The 14,139-nt window shown below is 40.8% G+C and overlaps 2 protein-coding genes across 2 annotated transcripts in view; both read right to left on the reverse strand.

Annotated features, from left to right (window-relative positions):
* Window positions 1-1,355: 1,355 nt before the first annotated feature.
* si:dkey-32e6.3 lies at window positions 1,356-4,354 on the reverse strand. Its single transcript, XM_037684544.1, has 2 exons — window positions 4,075-4,354; window positions 1,356-1,543 (listed from the first exon to the last, which is right to left on the reverse strand). The coding sequence occupies exons 1-2, from the start codon at window positions 4,325-4,327 to the stop codon at window positions 1,356-1,358; spliced, it is 441 nt and encodes a 146-aa protein (XP_037540472.1). The 5' UTR covers window positions 4,328-4,354.
* A 1,148-nt stretch (window positions 4,355-5,502) lies between these two features.
* Window positions 5,503-14,139, reverse strand: part of usp19 (ubiquitin specific peptidase 19) — a 27,433-nt gene continuing 18,796 nt past the window's right edge. The window contains exons 23-26 of the mRNA XM_037685028.1: window positions 12,303-12,455; window positions 11,990-12,156; window positions 11,737-11,912; window positions 5,503-6,384 (exon numbers count right to left, since the gene is read on the reverse strand). Of these exons, the coding sequence (XP_037540956.1) occupies window positions 6,244-6,384; window positions 11,737-11,912; window positions 11,990-12,156; window positions 12,303-12,455 (637 nt within the window). The 3' untranslated portion in view covers window positions 5,503-6,243. The remainder of the gene's footprint in view (window positions 6,385-11,736; window positions 11,913-11,989; window positions 12,157-12,302; window positions 12,456-14,139) is intronic.

Raw genomic sequence — 14,139 nt, forward strand, 5'->3', positions numbered from 1 at the left:
GACCTGACTTAAGAACAAGAGGAAGATGATGGATGGATGGATGGATGGAACAAATATGTTAATATATTTTTACGTCCCATTGTTTTGCTGCCCACATATTCTACATGAAAAGTAAATACATTTTTTTTCAAACATCACATTTAAATGCAAGTTCAAACGTGATTGTTTGAAAGGAACCATGGGTATAATTCTCATCTCTGGGTTTGATCAAAGGGATCCTGTAACTTTCTTGGTTTATTTTGGCAAAAAGCAGCAACAAGTCCCGCAAAGTCTGACGAACAAAGCTGAAGCTAACAAGACAAGCTGCTCATCTCCGTTACAGCTTTCATTTCTAACCGACTAATGTCGAGTCAGATTTCTTCCCAGAAAACGTGGCTGTTCATTTGAGGCACAGAAAATCACTGGGATGTGTTTGTACACTCGTCAGAAACTCACTACTGTATTTTAATATAAACGTGCCCGGGGTACCTTCAGCTCGGGCAGATCTGGGAACAGTGGGTGAGCCCCGTCGTTCACCGCTCGGGACACGGCTCTCAGCACGCGAGGCAGGTCGGTTCCGAACGTGCGGAACACGACGGCAAACTCCCGGCCTTCCTGCGTCAGGTCTCTGAGCAGCTGGAAGAAAGAAGGCAGGATCCAGTGGTACAGCCGTCCGTCCTCTCCTTTCACAGACAGATCTCTGTCTCCCTGAAAGAAACCGAGTCACGAAACGGTTTCTAAGTTAGGCTCGATCTTCCATTTCAGCATTTTTTTTTTTTTTCTGCAATAAGCAGAAAATTTCACAGGAAATGCAATTTGTCTAGTTGCTGTTGGATGAAATCTGTGATTAAATCTAGCGGTCCAGGTATCGGCTGTCAGAGCGATCTTCTAAATGTACGTCTGCACCCCTTTTAGTACTGACGGAGTAAAACAAATAAACTGTGAAAAGAAACGTTTTATTGTATTTGCTAAAAAATGAACATATTGGTTAAACAGACAAAGGGAACAAACAGCCACTGGTTGGGACGGTTGTGAGCACAACACGGAAAAACCACAAAGATGAAATCGGATAATCAATAATTTGGTCTGAAGTCGTCTGATCGGCGTCTGCGTCATTGAAGTAAAGAACACCTTACTGACAGTAACTGTTGAGTTATTACAACTCGTGTCTTTCAGCAGGTTTCTAACTTCACATGCAGCAACAGCTGAACGCTCACGGTGACTAAACGCTCACACAGACAGTTCTTTAACGCTCAAACCAAGTGGGAGAAAAGTATCACGGTCTCAGTGAACAAGCATGAAAGAACCGCACAGAGACGCTGCAGAATCTGACGAGAGGATCAGAGACGAGTTTCTCTCAGGGCTCTCTGCAGATTTCACTCATCACTTGCCTTAGTGCCCTCGGGCCAACGGAGCAGTTCCAGATGCTCTTCCAAAACCCCTTTGAAGCGTCGCCCAGCAACGGAGGTGAAACCTGGAGTTCGTCCAAACTGAGCGTAGTAACTGACGGCGTCGCTGCTGGGGGGGTGCAGGGAGGCGGCGTCACTCAGCCATTCCCATTTACCTGTAAGGAAACTGGTCGGTGAACCGCGGCGTCAAACGGCGTCTGAGTTCAAAGCTTCTCTGGAAAAGAACCAGCGAGTTGGTGGAAAACGAGCAGAAGGTGGAACATGAGTGATTACCGTAATGTCCGGTGTAAAAGCCGCTACTTTTTTCTCACACTTAGGACTCTGTTTATACACAGGAGTGGCTAATTTATGTATTTATTTCATTTTATATTATTTTGACAGGCTGCCAAGCTTCCTGCTGCCAAATATTATTTTCCTTTGACACACCTGGGCTCTCCAACAACTAGGCCTGTCATGATAAACTACAAATCAATTAATCGCGTGATGAATGAAAATTAACGACCTCATTTTCATTTATCGGCTTTATCGTTTCGTCGCGTTTCTCTTTCTATTGAAGACACTGGACGAAAAGACTCCGGTGCTCTTCACTGACCCCTCCCTTTCTCTTTAAAATCTGTTTTAACCGTCCAAAATTGCGTTTTTGTATTGTTAAAAGCAGCTAAGCTGAGAAGCTAAGCTAACAGGCCGACTTCAGGAATAAACCTACGTCTTGTCGAAGCTCCAAAATTCACGGTTGAAACTCGCGCCTTCGTCTAAAAAGTTGTTTTTCTCTGCAAAAAGAAGCCGAGAACTTGTTTACTGATTTTTTTATTAAAAGCTTTGTGTGGAAAATGCTAAAGAGCTCAAATCACCGAGCGTCTGCCCTGTCACCATGTCACATCAAGGGCCCTTCTCCCCATTTTTCTTAAAGAGTCACGCTGCTCAACTTTTCGTTAAACCGTCTTATACTGCCATCAGATGGACAAAAAAGGTACTACACGTCAAACAAATCAATATTTATTCTAAAATTAGACAATTAATTCCAAACAATATTATCGTTTATCGTAATATTTTCTGAGACAATTAATCGCCCAGCAAAATTTGTTATCGAGACAGGCCTACCAACAACCCCCACCCCCTTGGGGGCGGGTTTTTGTGACATCGCTCATGGTTCAAATTTTGCTACTAAATACCCATAATCCCACTCTGTAGCCATGTGACCAGAAGTCACCCCAGTGACCAATGAGGTACCATACTCTCTCACACACACACACACACAAGACAGACGTGCATTTTCCTGTTTAAAAATCTGCTTGTTTGGATCTTCTTTCATTTTATTTTTTATTGAAGTCTCAAAGATTTTAAATAAAAAAGTAATTTGGGTTGATGGCCTGGTCATCCTGATCTTACAGACGACGCAGGCGATTCCTGTTTTAAAGCTTTAAAAACACTTCTCCATCCTCGCCTCAATGATACGAGGCGTTTTCAGGTAGTCTCATTTAGAAACGTGCGTCAACTCAAACCGATCAATAAAACATTTTAGGATTAATTAATTTGCTAGAAAGCTACAACTTTTCTGCAACAACAAAAGACGATCGGACAGATTTTGTGCTGGTCCACCGGCACAAATATTACGAGCTGAAAAGAAAAAAGAACGCTTTCAAAAGTAAAAAACGAACTGAAAGGGTGAGATAATTATGGTTTGAAGTTTGTAAATGAACACAGATGGACGCCTGGTGTGTTTCAGAAACAAAGAAGATACAGTTTGATTAGATTATACAGACGACGGGAAAGAAAGTGAGGAAAACATGTTTTTTTTTTTAGGAATCATAATGTAGTACTTTAATTCCACAGCAGATAAAGCTATGTGGTCTCTGTAGGTCTAGGGAAAAAAATAAATATATCGGTATTGGTATCGGCCAAATAAGTTTTGACATATCGACATATCGGATATTGGCCAAAAATCTAATATTGTGCATCCCTAGCCTACAATGTTTGACTGTCCTCTGTTTTGTTTTTTAATAGTATCACACTTCACAAGTTTTTCTCAAACCCCAGCGGGTCGACGCAGACGGCTGCTCGTCCTGAGCCTGGTTCTGCTGGAGGTCTCTTCCTGTTTAAATTGAGTTTTTCCTTTCCACCGTCTCCTTTGTGCCTGCTCAGGATGGTTCAACACAATCTGCTGGCTCCCTTATAAATATAACTTTTACAAATTGGCTTTTTTATGTATGTGCACGTTTCTGTATGGAGCGACTTAACGTTTTATGGCTTAACTTACTTAAATTTATATTTAATAATGACAATGTAATTTTATTTATATAACATATTAAAACAACAGTGCTGACAAAAGTGTTTCACAACGAGGTTAACAAAAAAAAAAACGTCAATAAAATATATTTAACACTCACACATAAAAGCCAACAGCTACAACAAAATAGACATAAAACTAAAAACGCCACAACCTCGAAGAACTACAGTGATGCGTTCACAACCTTTAAGAACTACAGTGATGCGTTCACGGACACAAATACCGCCACCATGCTCAAACTAATTTCAATATTTAAAATAATAAAAACCTCAGCAAGTGATAATCAATGGCTTGCTGAAGTCTACTGTCATGTTTCTAATGAGGTCACACCGACAGCTTTCCAAACAAATGCTGCGAGAACCGCTACAAGATGAAACCACCGTTCCTGCTCCGGTTTACCGTGTTTGTTCTTCTTCCCCCACGTGACACCGGTGAGGAAGGAGTCCAAAGCAGCCACGGTCCCCTGACCCGTCACAGCGTCCGACACCAGGATGGTGTTGTTCAGGTCGATGTGAAGAACCAACTTCTTCCCTCGAGTGTAATCCGTGGACCCCAGAGGAAGAGGGACTGACTCAGCAGCCGGGTCATCTGCTGTCCCGAACCCCGGCTCCGAATCATCTCTGCTGGCGGTTCCGTTTTGTTCCCCAGCCATGGACGATGCGCTAAAGACGAAAGCTTTACTGCTAAAACTTTCTGACCGGCCGAGCCATGAGTTTAAAAGGGCGGCGTTTGGATCATCGACTCAAAGCCGGTACTTCCTCGTTCCGTCTTCTTCTTCCGCTCAGACGGTTGAGCTGACGGAAACAGCGCCACCTGCCGGCGACTGGCCGCTTCCACATGCAGGTTTTCTATTTCCTCACTACTGTTAAAATAAAATAAAAAGAAAGTATGTTTTTAATCAAAATGAATGAGGTAGGGAATAAAAAAACAAAATCTTTGTCATTATTAGTGTGCACAAATGAGGAGTAATACTATTTAATTTCATGTCAAAACCAACGCTCCTGTTTTTAGTATTTTACACAGCTTTATAATAGCTTTTTGTGTTTTGCTTTTATTTCACTTCCTCTATTTTCATTTTATATGCTTTTCATATGACTGTTATTGTTTGTACCTCGTGTTCTTTGTTTAAAACAAGTCTTGTAAATGAGTCCACGTGGCACAATGAGACTAACCTGTATAAATAAAGGTTGAATGATTTAAAGGATAGGTTCAGATGATGTAATCTGTACTCCTTCACAGTTGATTTTTTGAGGATAATCAGCCCAGATCTTTTCATAAACTTATCTGGAAAGAGAGGTGAATTTTTCTAAATACCTTAAATCACACTAACAACTTTTATTTGGTGAAATGTTACAAAGCAATATTAATTTCTTAAACTACAATTAGTCATAAACACAACTAAACAGTTGTTTGACATCATCAGCACTTCTAAGCTCATGAAAAGGACAAGAACATAAACTATAACCAATGACCTAAAAAGTTTAGTAAATTCTTTGAAAGGTTGAAAGCATTAATGTTTAATATTCTGTTATAATTGAACAAACCATTTCAGCATAAATGTGTACTTTATTATTAGCAAACTAGTGCACTTAAGATTTAAGAAGCGCTTGTATCAAAAGCTGAGATCCAGCTTCGTTCTGTGGAAATAAAGTGCTGTATATTTCAACTTTCCCACTTAAACATTTGGATACCATCTCCTCGTTTAGTCAAGACAGTAATAACATGCAAATATAAAATGAGACAAAGGTAAAGTTAAAACTGCCCTTTGTTTAATTTATTTGTCCTTTAATTTAACCTGTTTTAGAAGTGACCAGAGGAAACTGCTGGTTTTTCTATCAGCAACTCTTCAACGTTCTTTATTTATATTACCCATTTATAATATCCACAGCAGCAACAATAATGAATCCCACTTAATATACGCAGTCCATGACAAAGAGAGAGAGGGATGAGACAAAACAGAAAAAAATAAAATAAAATAAGTTGAATATTTCAGAAGAGCTCGGGGTTGTTTTACAGAGGAAACAGCCTGAATCAACATGCAGTCATGCGTATTTCAGCTTATACTTCAGCTTTTTGACAATTGCATCCACAGGATCAAATACAGAAACAGTAGAAAAGAAGTCTGAAACAAAAGACTCGTTTAAGAAAGCGACACAACAAACAGCCTTTGCCCTCTGCCTTCAGGGAGGAAAGAAAACGTCAGCCGCCATCTTTTGTCCGATCCGACCGTGCTGCCGTTAAAACAAATAATTTACACACGTTTAAAGAAACACTAACAAACGTCTGCTCCTTCTTCCTGATATTCGACGGCAGCTTCAGGTTAAAGCTGAGCTTCATGTGGCTGCAGATTAATAAGAGCTGAGAGGATGAGAAGTGAAGTCGAGGATGAATTGGATATGTAGCTTAACGAGTACACTTGATGGATTTTAGTAGGTTACGGGTGCGACAGTCGATCTGACCTGAGTGCAGCCAAACCCTCTTTTTTTTTTTCAGGTTTCAGATGCTAACAAGTTCTTAGCTGCCGAGCAGCTTCCCTTTAGAGGACGCTGCTTTAGCACCGCTTCATCGTTAGTCCACCTCCTCCATGTTGCTGTAGGACGGAGCGGAGAGGTCTGCAGAGGGGGAAAAAAGGTCAGAGGGCACCTCGGGGGTCAGGGTAGGGGGTCCTTCGGGATCCAGGTCTGTCCCAAACAGTGACTGGCTGGAAGCCTGGAAAAGAAAACCAGCTTCAGTTTAGTTTTCTGCCACATTCAATCAGTTCGGAGAAAAAAAAAAAGTATTATAATTATGACAATACATGAAAAATATGGACAGAAGACTTTATTTTTTGCAAAGTTTTACATCTTAAAAAGCAGCATTCAGGGGCATAAACATTTATTTTCTCCAAGAGAATCAAAACTGTTTTTGAATACAGTACTTGTGTTCTCTCAATCCAAAAATATTACAAACAGAAATCATAACGTATACAAGTCAGGATCATTTTAAAAATATATTTAAACTTTAAAGTCGACCACACAAGATTTTATCCTTCGGTTCGGTCGAGTTAAGAACTCACTTCAATTTAAACTTTACTCATTTAAACAGCTTCCAGCACCGCAGCATGTCGCAAACTCCCTTACTGCTGTTGGTCGTTCTTGCAGCGCACGTTACTAAGAGCTTCAGTGCACGTGTCTGAATCAAGTATATCCAGTCTGACGGTGCTCGTGGATCTAAAGGTTTAAGGCAACGGGTCTTTCTAAACCGACTCACAACCAGACGAGCGTTACAAGTTCCCTGAGACCCAAACACACACACGGATAACCTGCACCACAGAAACAGGGCGGCTTAGAGACAGAAGCAAATGTTCAATATAATTCAATTAATGTTTAATTTTGTGGGTAATTTAATTTCATTTTTTTATATATATATTTCAATAAATATTAAAACACATACTAAACGAATCATCCAAATGGTTAAATTATTTAAAATAAAATTTAGATTATTTAAAACATTTTAAGCTCAACTGTTTTTATAAACATATTTTTAAATAAAAATTGAGCATTTTAGAGCAGCATGACAGCAAATAAAACTAGAACGTTCCTGGAGAGACTGTGACGGGGACTGCCACGCTGTGACCATTTTACATTTTTGATTGGACAGCGTTTTTTACGAGTGCTGGTCATAAAATGAGAATATCGTGATAATGTTGATTTATTTCAGTAATTCCATTCAAAAAGTGAAACTTGTGTATTATATTCATTCATTACACACAGACTGATGTATTTCAAATGTTTATTTCTTTTAATGTTGAGGATTATAACTGACAACTAATGAAAACCCCAAAATTCAGTGTCTCAGAAAATTAGAATATTAAAACCAATAAAAAAAGGATTTGTAGAAATGTTGGCCTACTTTAAAGTAAGAACATGAAGCGTATGTTCATGTACAGCACTCAGTATTTAGTTGTGGCTCATTTTGTCTGGATTACTGCAGCAGTGCAGCGTGGCATGGAGTCCATCAGTCTGTGACACTGCTCAGGTGGTATGAGAGCCCAGGTTGCTCTGATCGTGGCCTTCAGCTCTTCTGAATTGTTGGCTCTGGTGCATCACATCTTCCTCTTCACAATACCACATAGACTGTCTATGGTGTTCAGGTCAGGTGAGTTTGTTGACCAATTAAGAACAAGGATCATACCATGGTCCTTAAACCAGGTACTGGTAGCTTTGGTACTGTGTGAAGGTGCCAAGTCCTGTTGGATAATTAAATCTGCATCTCCATAAAGTTGGTCAGCAGCAGGAAGCAGGAAGTCTCTAAAATTTCCTGGTAGACGACTGCTTTGACCTTGGACCTCAGAAAACACAGTGGACCAACACCAGCAGATGACATGGACCCAAACCATCACAGACTGTGGAAACTTGACACTGGACCTCAAGCAACATGGATTCTGTGCCTCTCCTCTCTTCCTCCAGACTCTGGGACCTGGATTTCCAAAGGAAATGTAAACTTTACTTTCATCAGAGAACATAACATTGGACCACCCAGCAGCAGTCCCAGGTGAGATGCTTCTGATGCAGTCTCTTGTTCAAGAGTGGCTTGACACAAGGAATGTGACAGCTGAACCCCTTGTCTTGCATATGTCTGAGCGTGGTGGTTCTTGAAGCACCGACTCCAGCTGCAGTCCACTCTTTGTGAATTTCCCCCATACTTTGGAATGGGTTTTGTTTCACCATCCTCTCCAGGATGTGGTTATCCCTATTGCTTGTACACTTTTTTTTACCACATTGTTTCCTTCCCTTTGCCTCTCTATTAAAATGTGCTTGGACACAGAGCTCTGTGAACAGCCAGCCTCTTTAGCAATGACCTTTTGTGTCTTGCCCTCCTTGTGCAAGGTGTCAGTGGTCGTATTTTGGACAACTGTCAAGTCAGCAGTCTTCCCCATGATTGTGTAGCTACTAAACTAGACTGAGACCATTTAAAGGCCTTTGCAGGTGTTTTGAGTTATTAGCTGATTAGACTGTGGCACCAGGTGTCTTCAATATTGAACATTTTCACAATGTTCTGAGATGCTGAATTTGAGGTTTTCATTAGTAGTCAGTTATAGTCATCAACATTAAAATAAATAAACATTTGAAATATATCAGTCTGCGTGTAATGAATGAATATAATATACAAGTTTCACCTTTTGAATGAAATTACTGAAATAAATCAACTTTTTCATGATATTCTAATTTTATGACCAGCATCTGTATTTTGGTTTCAGTGAAGCCATCAATAAACTCGTCATGTTTCTGTAGGTTCAAACATGTCACTAGGAAAAAAAATATATAATTTTTACAAATACTAGATTTGTGTATGGCTTTAGGATATTAAAAATTAAACACAGGACAAAATCTCAAGTAACATTTCAATAAGACTGAGGCATAAGAAATAAAATACAAAAGATACATTTAAAGCTTTAACAGCAACACAATTCTTTCTGTGCAAAAGATTAAGGTAATAAGTCTTCTCAAAGGTGAAGTAGTGCCATAACTGCTATAAAGCGCTTATATATGTAAAGTCTAGTGCTGCAGTGAAGCACCAGTTTATTTTGTCCTCGTTTCTTTAAAAGAATGAGAATTAGTACTCAAAATATACACCTGCCTGATTTAAATCAAATCCAGTGGTTCCCAACCCTGGTCCCTGAGGAACACCATCCTGCATGTTTTAGTCGTTTCTCTGCTCCAACACACCTGATTCAGTGGTTTATTTACCTCCTTAAGTTCGGCAGAAGCCTGTTAATAATCCTTTCATTAAAATCAGGTGTGTTGGAGCAGAGGAACAACTAAAACATGCAGGATGGTGTTCCTCAGGGACCAGGGTTGGGAACCACTGACAATGGGCCGGCAGCTCCAGAACCTGCCTCTATATTCACATCCATTTGACTTTGGAAAGAAGAGGGTAGATTAAATTAACAAAGAGAGCCAGAACTGCAGTCAGCGTGCCCAGAACAACGTATCGCACACAGTCCTCGTCAGGATAGTCCGACATCTTCTGCCTGCGGTGCCATCGCACCGAACCCTCCGCTCGGTCTGCCTCTGTCCTGTTTCTCTGCGTTTGTCGCCTCCGCAGCGCAGAGTGGAACAGTCCATGAGGCCCTTCCTCGTCAAGCCCCTCTTCCTCCTCCAATTCCCGCCATATTAGGGAGGCCTGCGATTGGCGGAAACCGGGGTAAGCTTCTGGGAAAAGGCGTGGTCTAACAAACACTAAGATTACAGTTTGAAACTCACACTCCTGAACCAGCTGAGTGGGAGCTAACAGCATGCAGTAACTGCTTCCAATGAATCTTTGAGGAACATTAATTACTCAAGAATAAAAATAATAAAAACATGTTGAGACTTAGACAAAAGCTCGAGTTAAAATTGGCCATTTTACTATGAAAACAATGCGGTTTTCACGTTACACCTTAAATGTGGAAGGGAAAATGTCAAGACCCAAAACAGCATGTCTTTTATGAAAATAATCCCAACGGAGCCGTCATAAAATGGTGCGGCGTTTTGTTTGGCAGCTGCCATCAGGATATTCACAGCACTGCATCCGAACAAGCTTTCACCTGTTGGGCTTTTAAATATCCTATGAAAACAGCAAATACCCATGGAGGAGATCTAGAACGCCTCCCAGGCTTCAGGGATTGACAGCAGGACTGCACAATAATAGGAAAACACGGGATTGTCATAGTAGTATTGACAATATTAGCTGCGATAAACTAACATGTTGCCAACGCTGTGGGTGCACCGGCTGTGGGCGTTCAGAGGAGAGGACATCTGAAGACCAAATCTGAACTCGTCAGATTTCTGGAGTCCTTTACGTTTATCAAGATTGCACACACTGATGTTGTGGTAGATACATTTTGGATGTATTGTACAGCGCTGATAAACTGTCATGGCGAGAAACTCTTTATTATGTTAAGGAGAAATAAAACTTCTCGTGTACTGCTTTAAAGAAACACTACATTTGTTAAAACAGGCTAATAACAGATAATTTTACTCACTTAAAAAAAAAAAAAAGGAGAGAAAAATCTTGATGTCGTTCAAGATAACACGAGGTTTAATTTGTGAGCTTTGCAGAGCAGAGATTAAGAGACGACCTAATTCATTACAAACCCACGGAGCTATGTTTTATTACGGATTTGAGTAAACATAATTACTGGTAAATAAATAATAATGTGTGAATAGTAGACCTGACACGATAAATTTTGCTGGGCGATTAATTAACTAAGAAATTATTGCGATAAACGATAATATTGTTTGAAATTTGACAATAATTAATAATTATTGTCAAATTTAAGAAGAAATGTTGGTTAATTTTTGTGTGTAGTACCTTTTTTGACCACTGGATGGCAGTTTAAGACTGTTTGAACCACAGGATGGATAGTGAGGGAGCGAGCAGTGTGTCTCTTTAAGAAAAATGGGAGGGAGGCCCCTTGACGTGACATGGGCTGTCTCTCCTTCCTTTATTTTCAGTTCTCAAAATGGCCGTGAATTTTGGAGCTTCAAAAAGCCAGAGTTTTTTTCCTGAGGTCGGCCTGTTAGCTTAGCTCATAGCTTAGCTCCTCAGCTTAGCTACTTTTAACGATCTAAAAATGCAATTTTGGACGGTTAAATGGACTTTAAAGAGAAAGGGAGGGGTCAGTGAAGAGCACCGGAGTTGAGCCTTTTGTCATCCAGTGTCTTCAGTAGAGAGAGACACAAAGAAACGATAAAGCCGATAAATAAAAATGATGATGATAATTTTAATTTATCATGCGATTAACTGATTTATTGTTTATCGCGGCAGGCCTAGTTAATAGTGTATTCAGTTTCAAAAATATATGGCCAACTGCCTATAAAGGGATGAATCTTCAGATGGACTGTCCTAGAGTATTTTATTTTTACTAGCAAACAGTACTTTATTTATGGTAATACTACAGTAACACTACAGCCCAAACTACATCACCTCAACAGCCCTCGTTTAACGAGTACAGTTTGTACTTTTGTGTTCCACAGGCAGGTAAAATGTCAGGATGTACCAACAACACCTTGTGTTTGTGTCGCACGATTCCCTCACCTGGCTGGCAGTGGCTCCTGCAGCAGCGGGCAACTCGGCGCCGACAGGTCTGAGGAAGCGTGGCGGCCTCTCCACGGGGGAATTTCGCCGCCGGTAAAAAAGGACGTAAGCGTAACGCGTCACCACTTGACTTTCCTCGACCATAGTCACGGTGCTGTCATCGAACAGACGCCAGCCTTGAGGCAAGAGGAAGAGGATTAAAGCACGCAAACCTTCATGAAATGAAGAAGAACCAGACGGGCAGGGATCTCACCGACGTCACTGCGCTGGCTGTTCTTGTCACTCGGCAGGCGAGCGTAAGCTGTGTAGTGGCCTCCTATCATTCCTCCATAGTGGTTGATGACTGCGTACAAGTCATAAATTGGGGGTTGTTGCATCTCGTCCTTCTGGCCAATGCAGAACTTGCTTAGATCTAGATTTCTGAAAGTCAAGATCCGGAACATTTAAATGGGATTTAAAAGATATAAATCATATTTCACTTGTGAAAACCAAAAAATAAATATAAATAATTTTACAACCAACCAAAAGTAGAAAACCGGGATGATGAACTTTTAATGTCTGATTACCTGACGGGAAAGTCAACCATGTCGTTGATCTTGTCTCTCCAGATGAAGCTTCTGAAGGAGAAGCGCTTGAGCTGGATGATGAGGACGTTGGGCAGACGCCACAGCAGCAGCTGTTTGGAGGCCTCACGGTGCTGCTGGCACTTTGGACAGTACCTGAAGACACGACGGGTACATATTACAACCAAACAGCAAGTCTTCCTACACTGATACGAATATCCGACAGCGTCCAGCCACTTCAGTGCTTATTAAAAGACGAGCTGAGATTTTCACCAGAGATGCATCAGGTAGTTCATTTTGAAAAGATTAGCGCTGATAAAAGCTGCTGCTTCGTTCTTTTATCTGCAGACTCTTTCCACTCACTTCAATCCATAAAGGCAACATTCAAAAACACGTTACACTGGTAGAAGCACAAGGAGCCAAGCGTGCCGTTCTAACTGTGTAATGAGGATGCAGCAACTTCCTTACTGTAATTGTATCAAAATGTCCTGCTTCATATGTGATAAAAACCCAGACCCAGTTGCCTGAACATTTTCTCATGGCTGCCAATCTTTTATGTTGAAGAGGATTTAATCTAGGAACAAGAACAAACTTGTTTACCCCCGTTCCCTGATTTACTTGGTACAGAAACTCTTGAACTAATTACTGCGTTAACTAAATGTAGACTAAAATGTAAATGTAACCAAAGTGTAATTTTAGTCTACATTTAATAAACACTGTGTGGGTCACTACTCTTCTTTTTGATTCAGTAACTTTTTAAAGCAATAAAAAAATAAAAATAAAAATTCCTAAAGTTGATATATGAATTTTATCCATTTCAAATAATTTACTTTAAAAATGTTTTTCAATTCAATTCAAAAATACTTAAATACTTAATCCCAAAGGGAAATGAAATGCTGTAGCTCATCATCCTGGTTTCATTAAGAGTTGTTGTGGCAGCAGTCCGTCCCGCAGCGGATCTGAAGGAACAGGTTGAAGATGCCGACCCGTAAATTTGGACCCGGCGGGCCTCCTAATCCTCTTAGGTCAGTGGTTCCCAACACTGGTCCTTGAGGAACACCATCTTGCATGTTTTAATGGGTTACCTGCTCCAACACACCTGATTCAGTGATTTAATTACTTCATCAAGTTCTGCAGAAGCCCATTAATCACACATTAAATAAAATCAGGTGTGTCAAAGCAGGAAAAAACTGAAAAATACAGGATGGCGTTCCTCAAGGACCACAGTTGGGAACCCCTGTCCTTGGCAGCAGGACTGTCCAAATGCCGGGCAGAACTCCTCCAGGAGCAACGGCCACTCCTCCCAGTAGCCTGCTGAGCTCCTCATTGCTGTGGACAGCCAGCTGCAGGTGTCGGGGGACGATCCCAGTCCTCCCGCTGTCACGAGCCGCATTTCCTGTCAGCTCCTGGATCTCGGCCGTCAGGCACTCGAGCACAGCCAGCAGGGAGATGGGAATACATCCACGGTGCCTCCTTTTCAACTCATTTGGGATTTGGGGCTATAGTTGAGGTACGTGAGATTTTGAGGTGGTTGTAAAAACACCACCTAGTTGCCATGGCGCCACCTAGTTGCCATGGTTACGCAGCATAACAAATGTCCAAAAGTAAAAAGGTTTCAGTAAAAATCCTTAAAAAAAAGTAAAACGATTATTGGAAAATATAAAAACGTCAATTTATTTATTTTTTTTTTTAAGAAAGTGAATTCTTTTTTCTTCTGGCTTTAATTACCTTTAACTACTTTGCTTTACACGGGCACCTGTGATCCCCATGACTTGAAAAGGAAGAAGCAGGTAATGGATGGATGGATGGATGGATGGATGGATGGATGGATGGATGGATG

Source organism: Nematolebias whitei, chromosome 11 (genome assembly GCF_014905685.2).
Source record: "Nematolebias whitei isolate Nwh7 chromosome 11, NemWhi1, whole genome shotgun sequence".
In the NCBI taxonomy this organism is placed as follows: domain Eukaryota; kingdom Metazoa; phylum Chordata; class Actinopteri; order Cyprinodontiformes; family Rivulidae; genus Nematolebias; species Nematolebias whitei.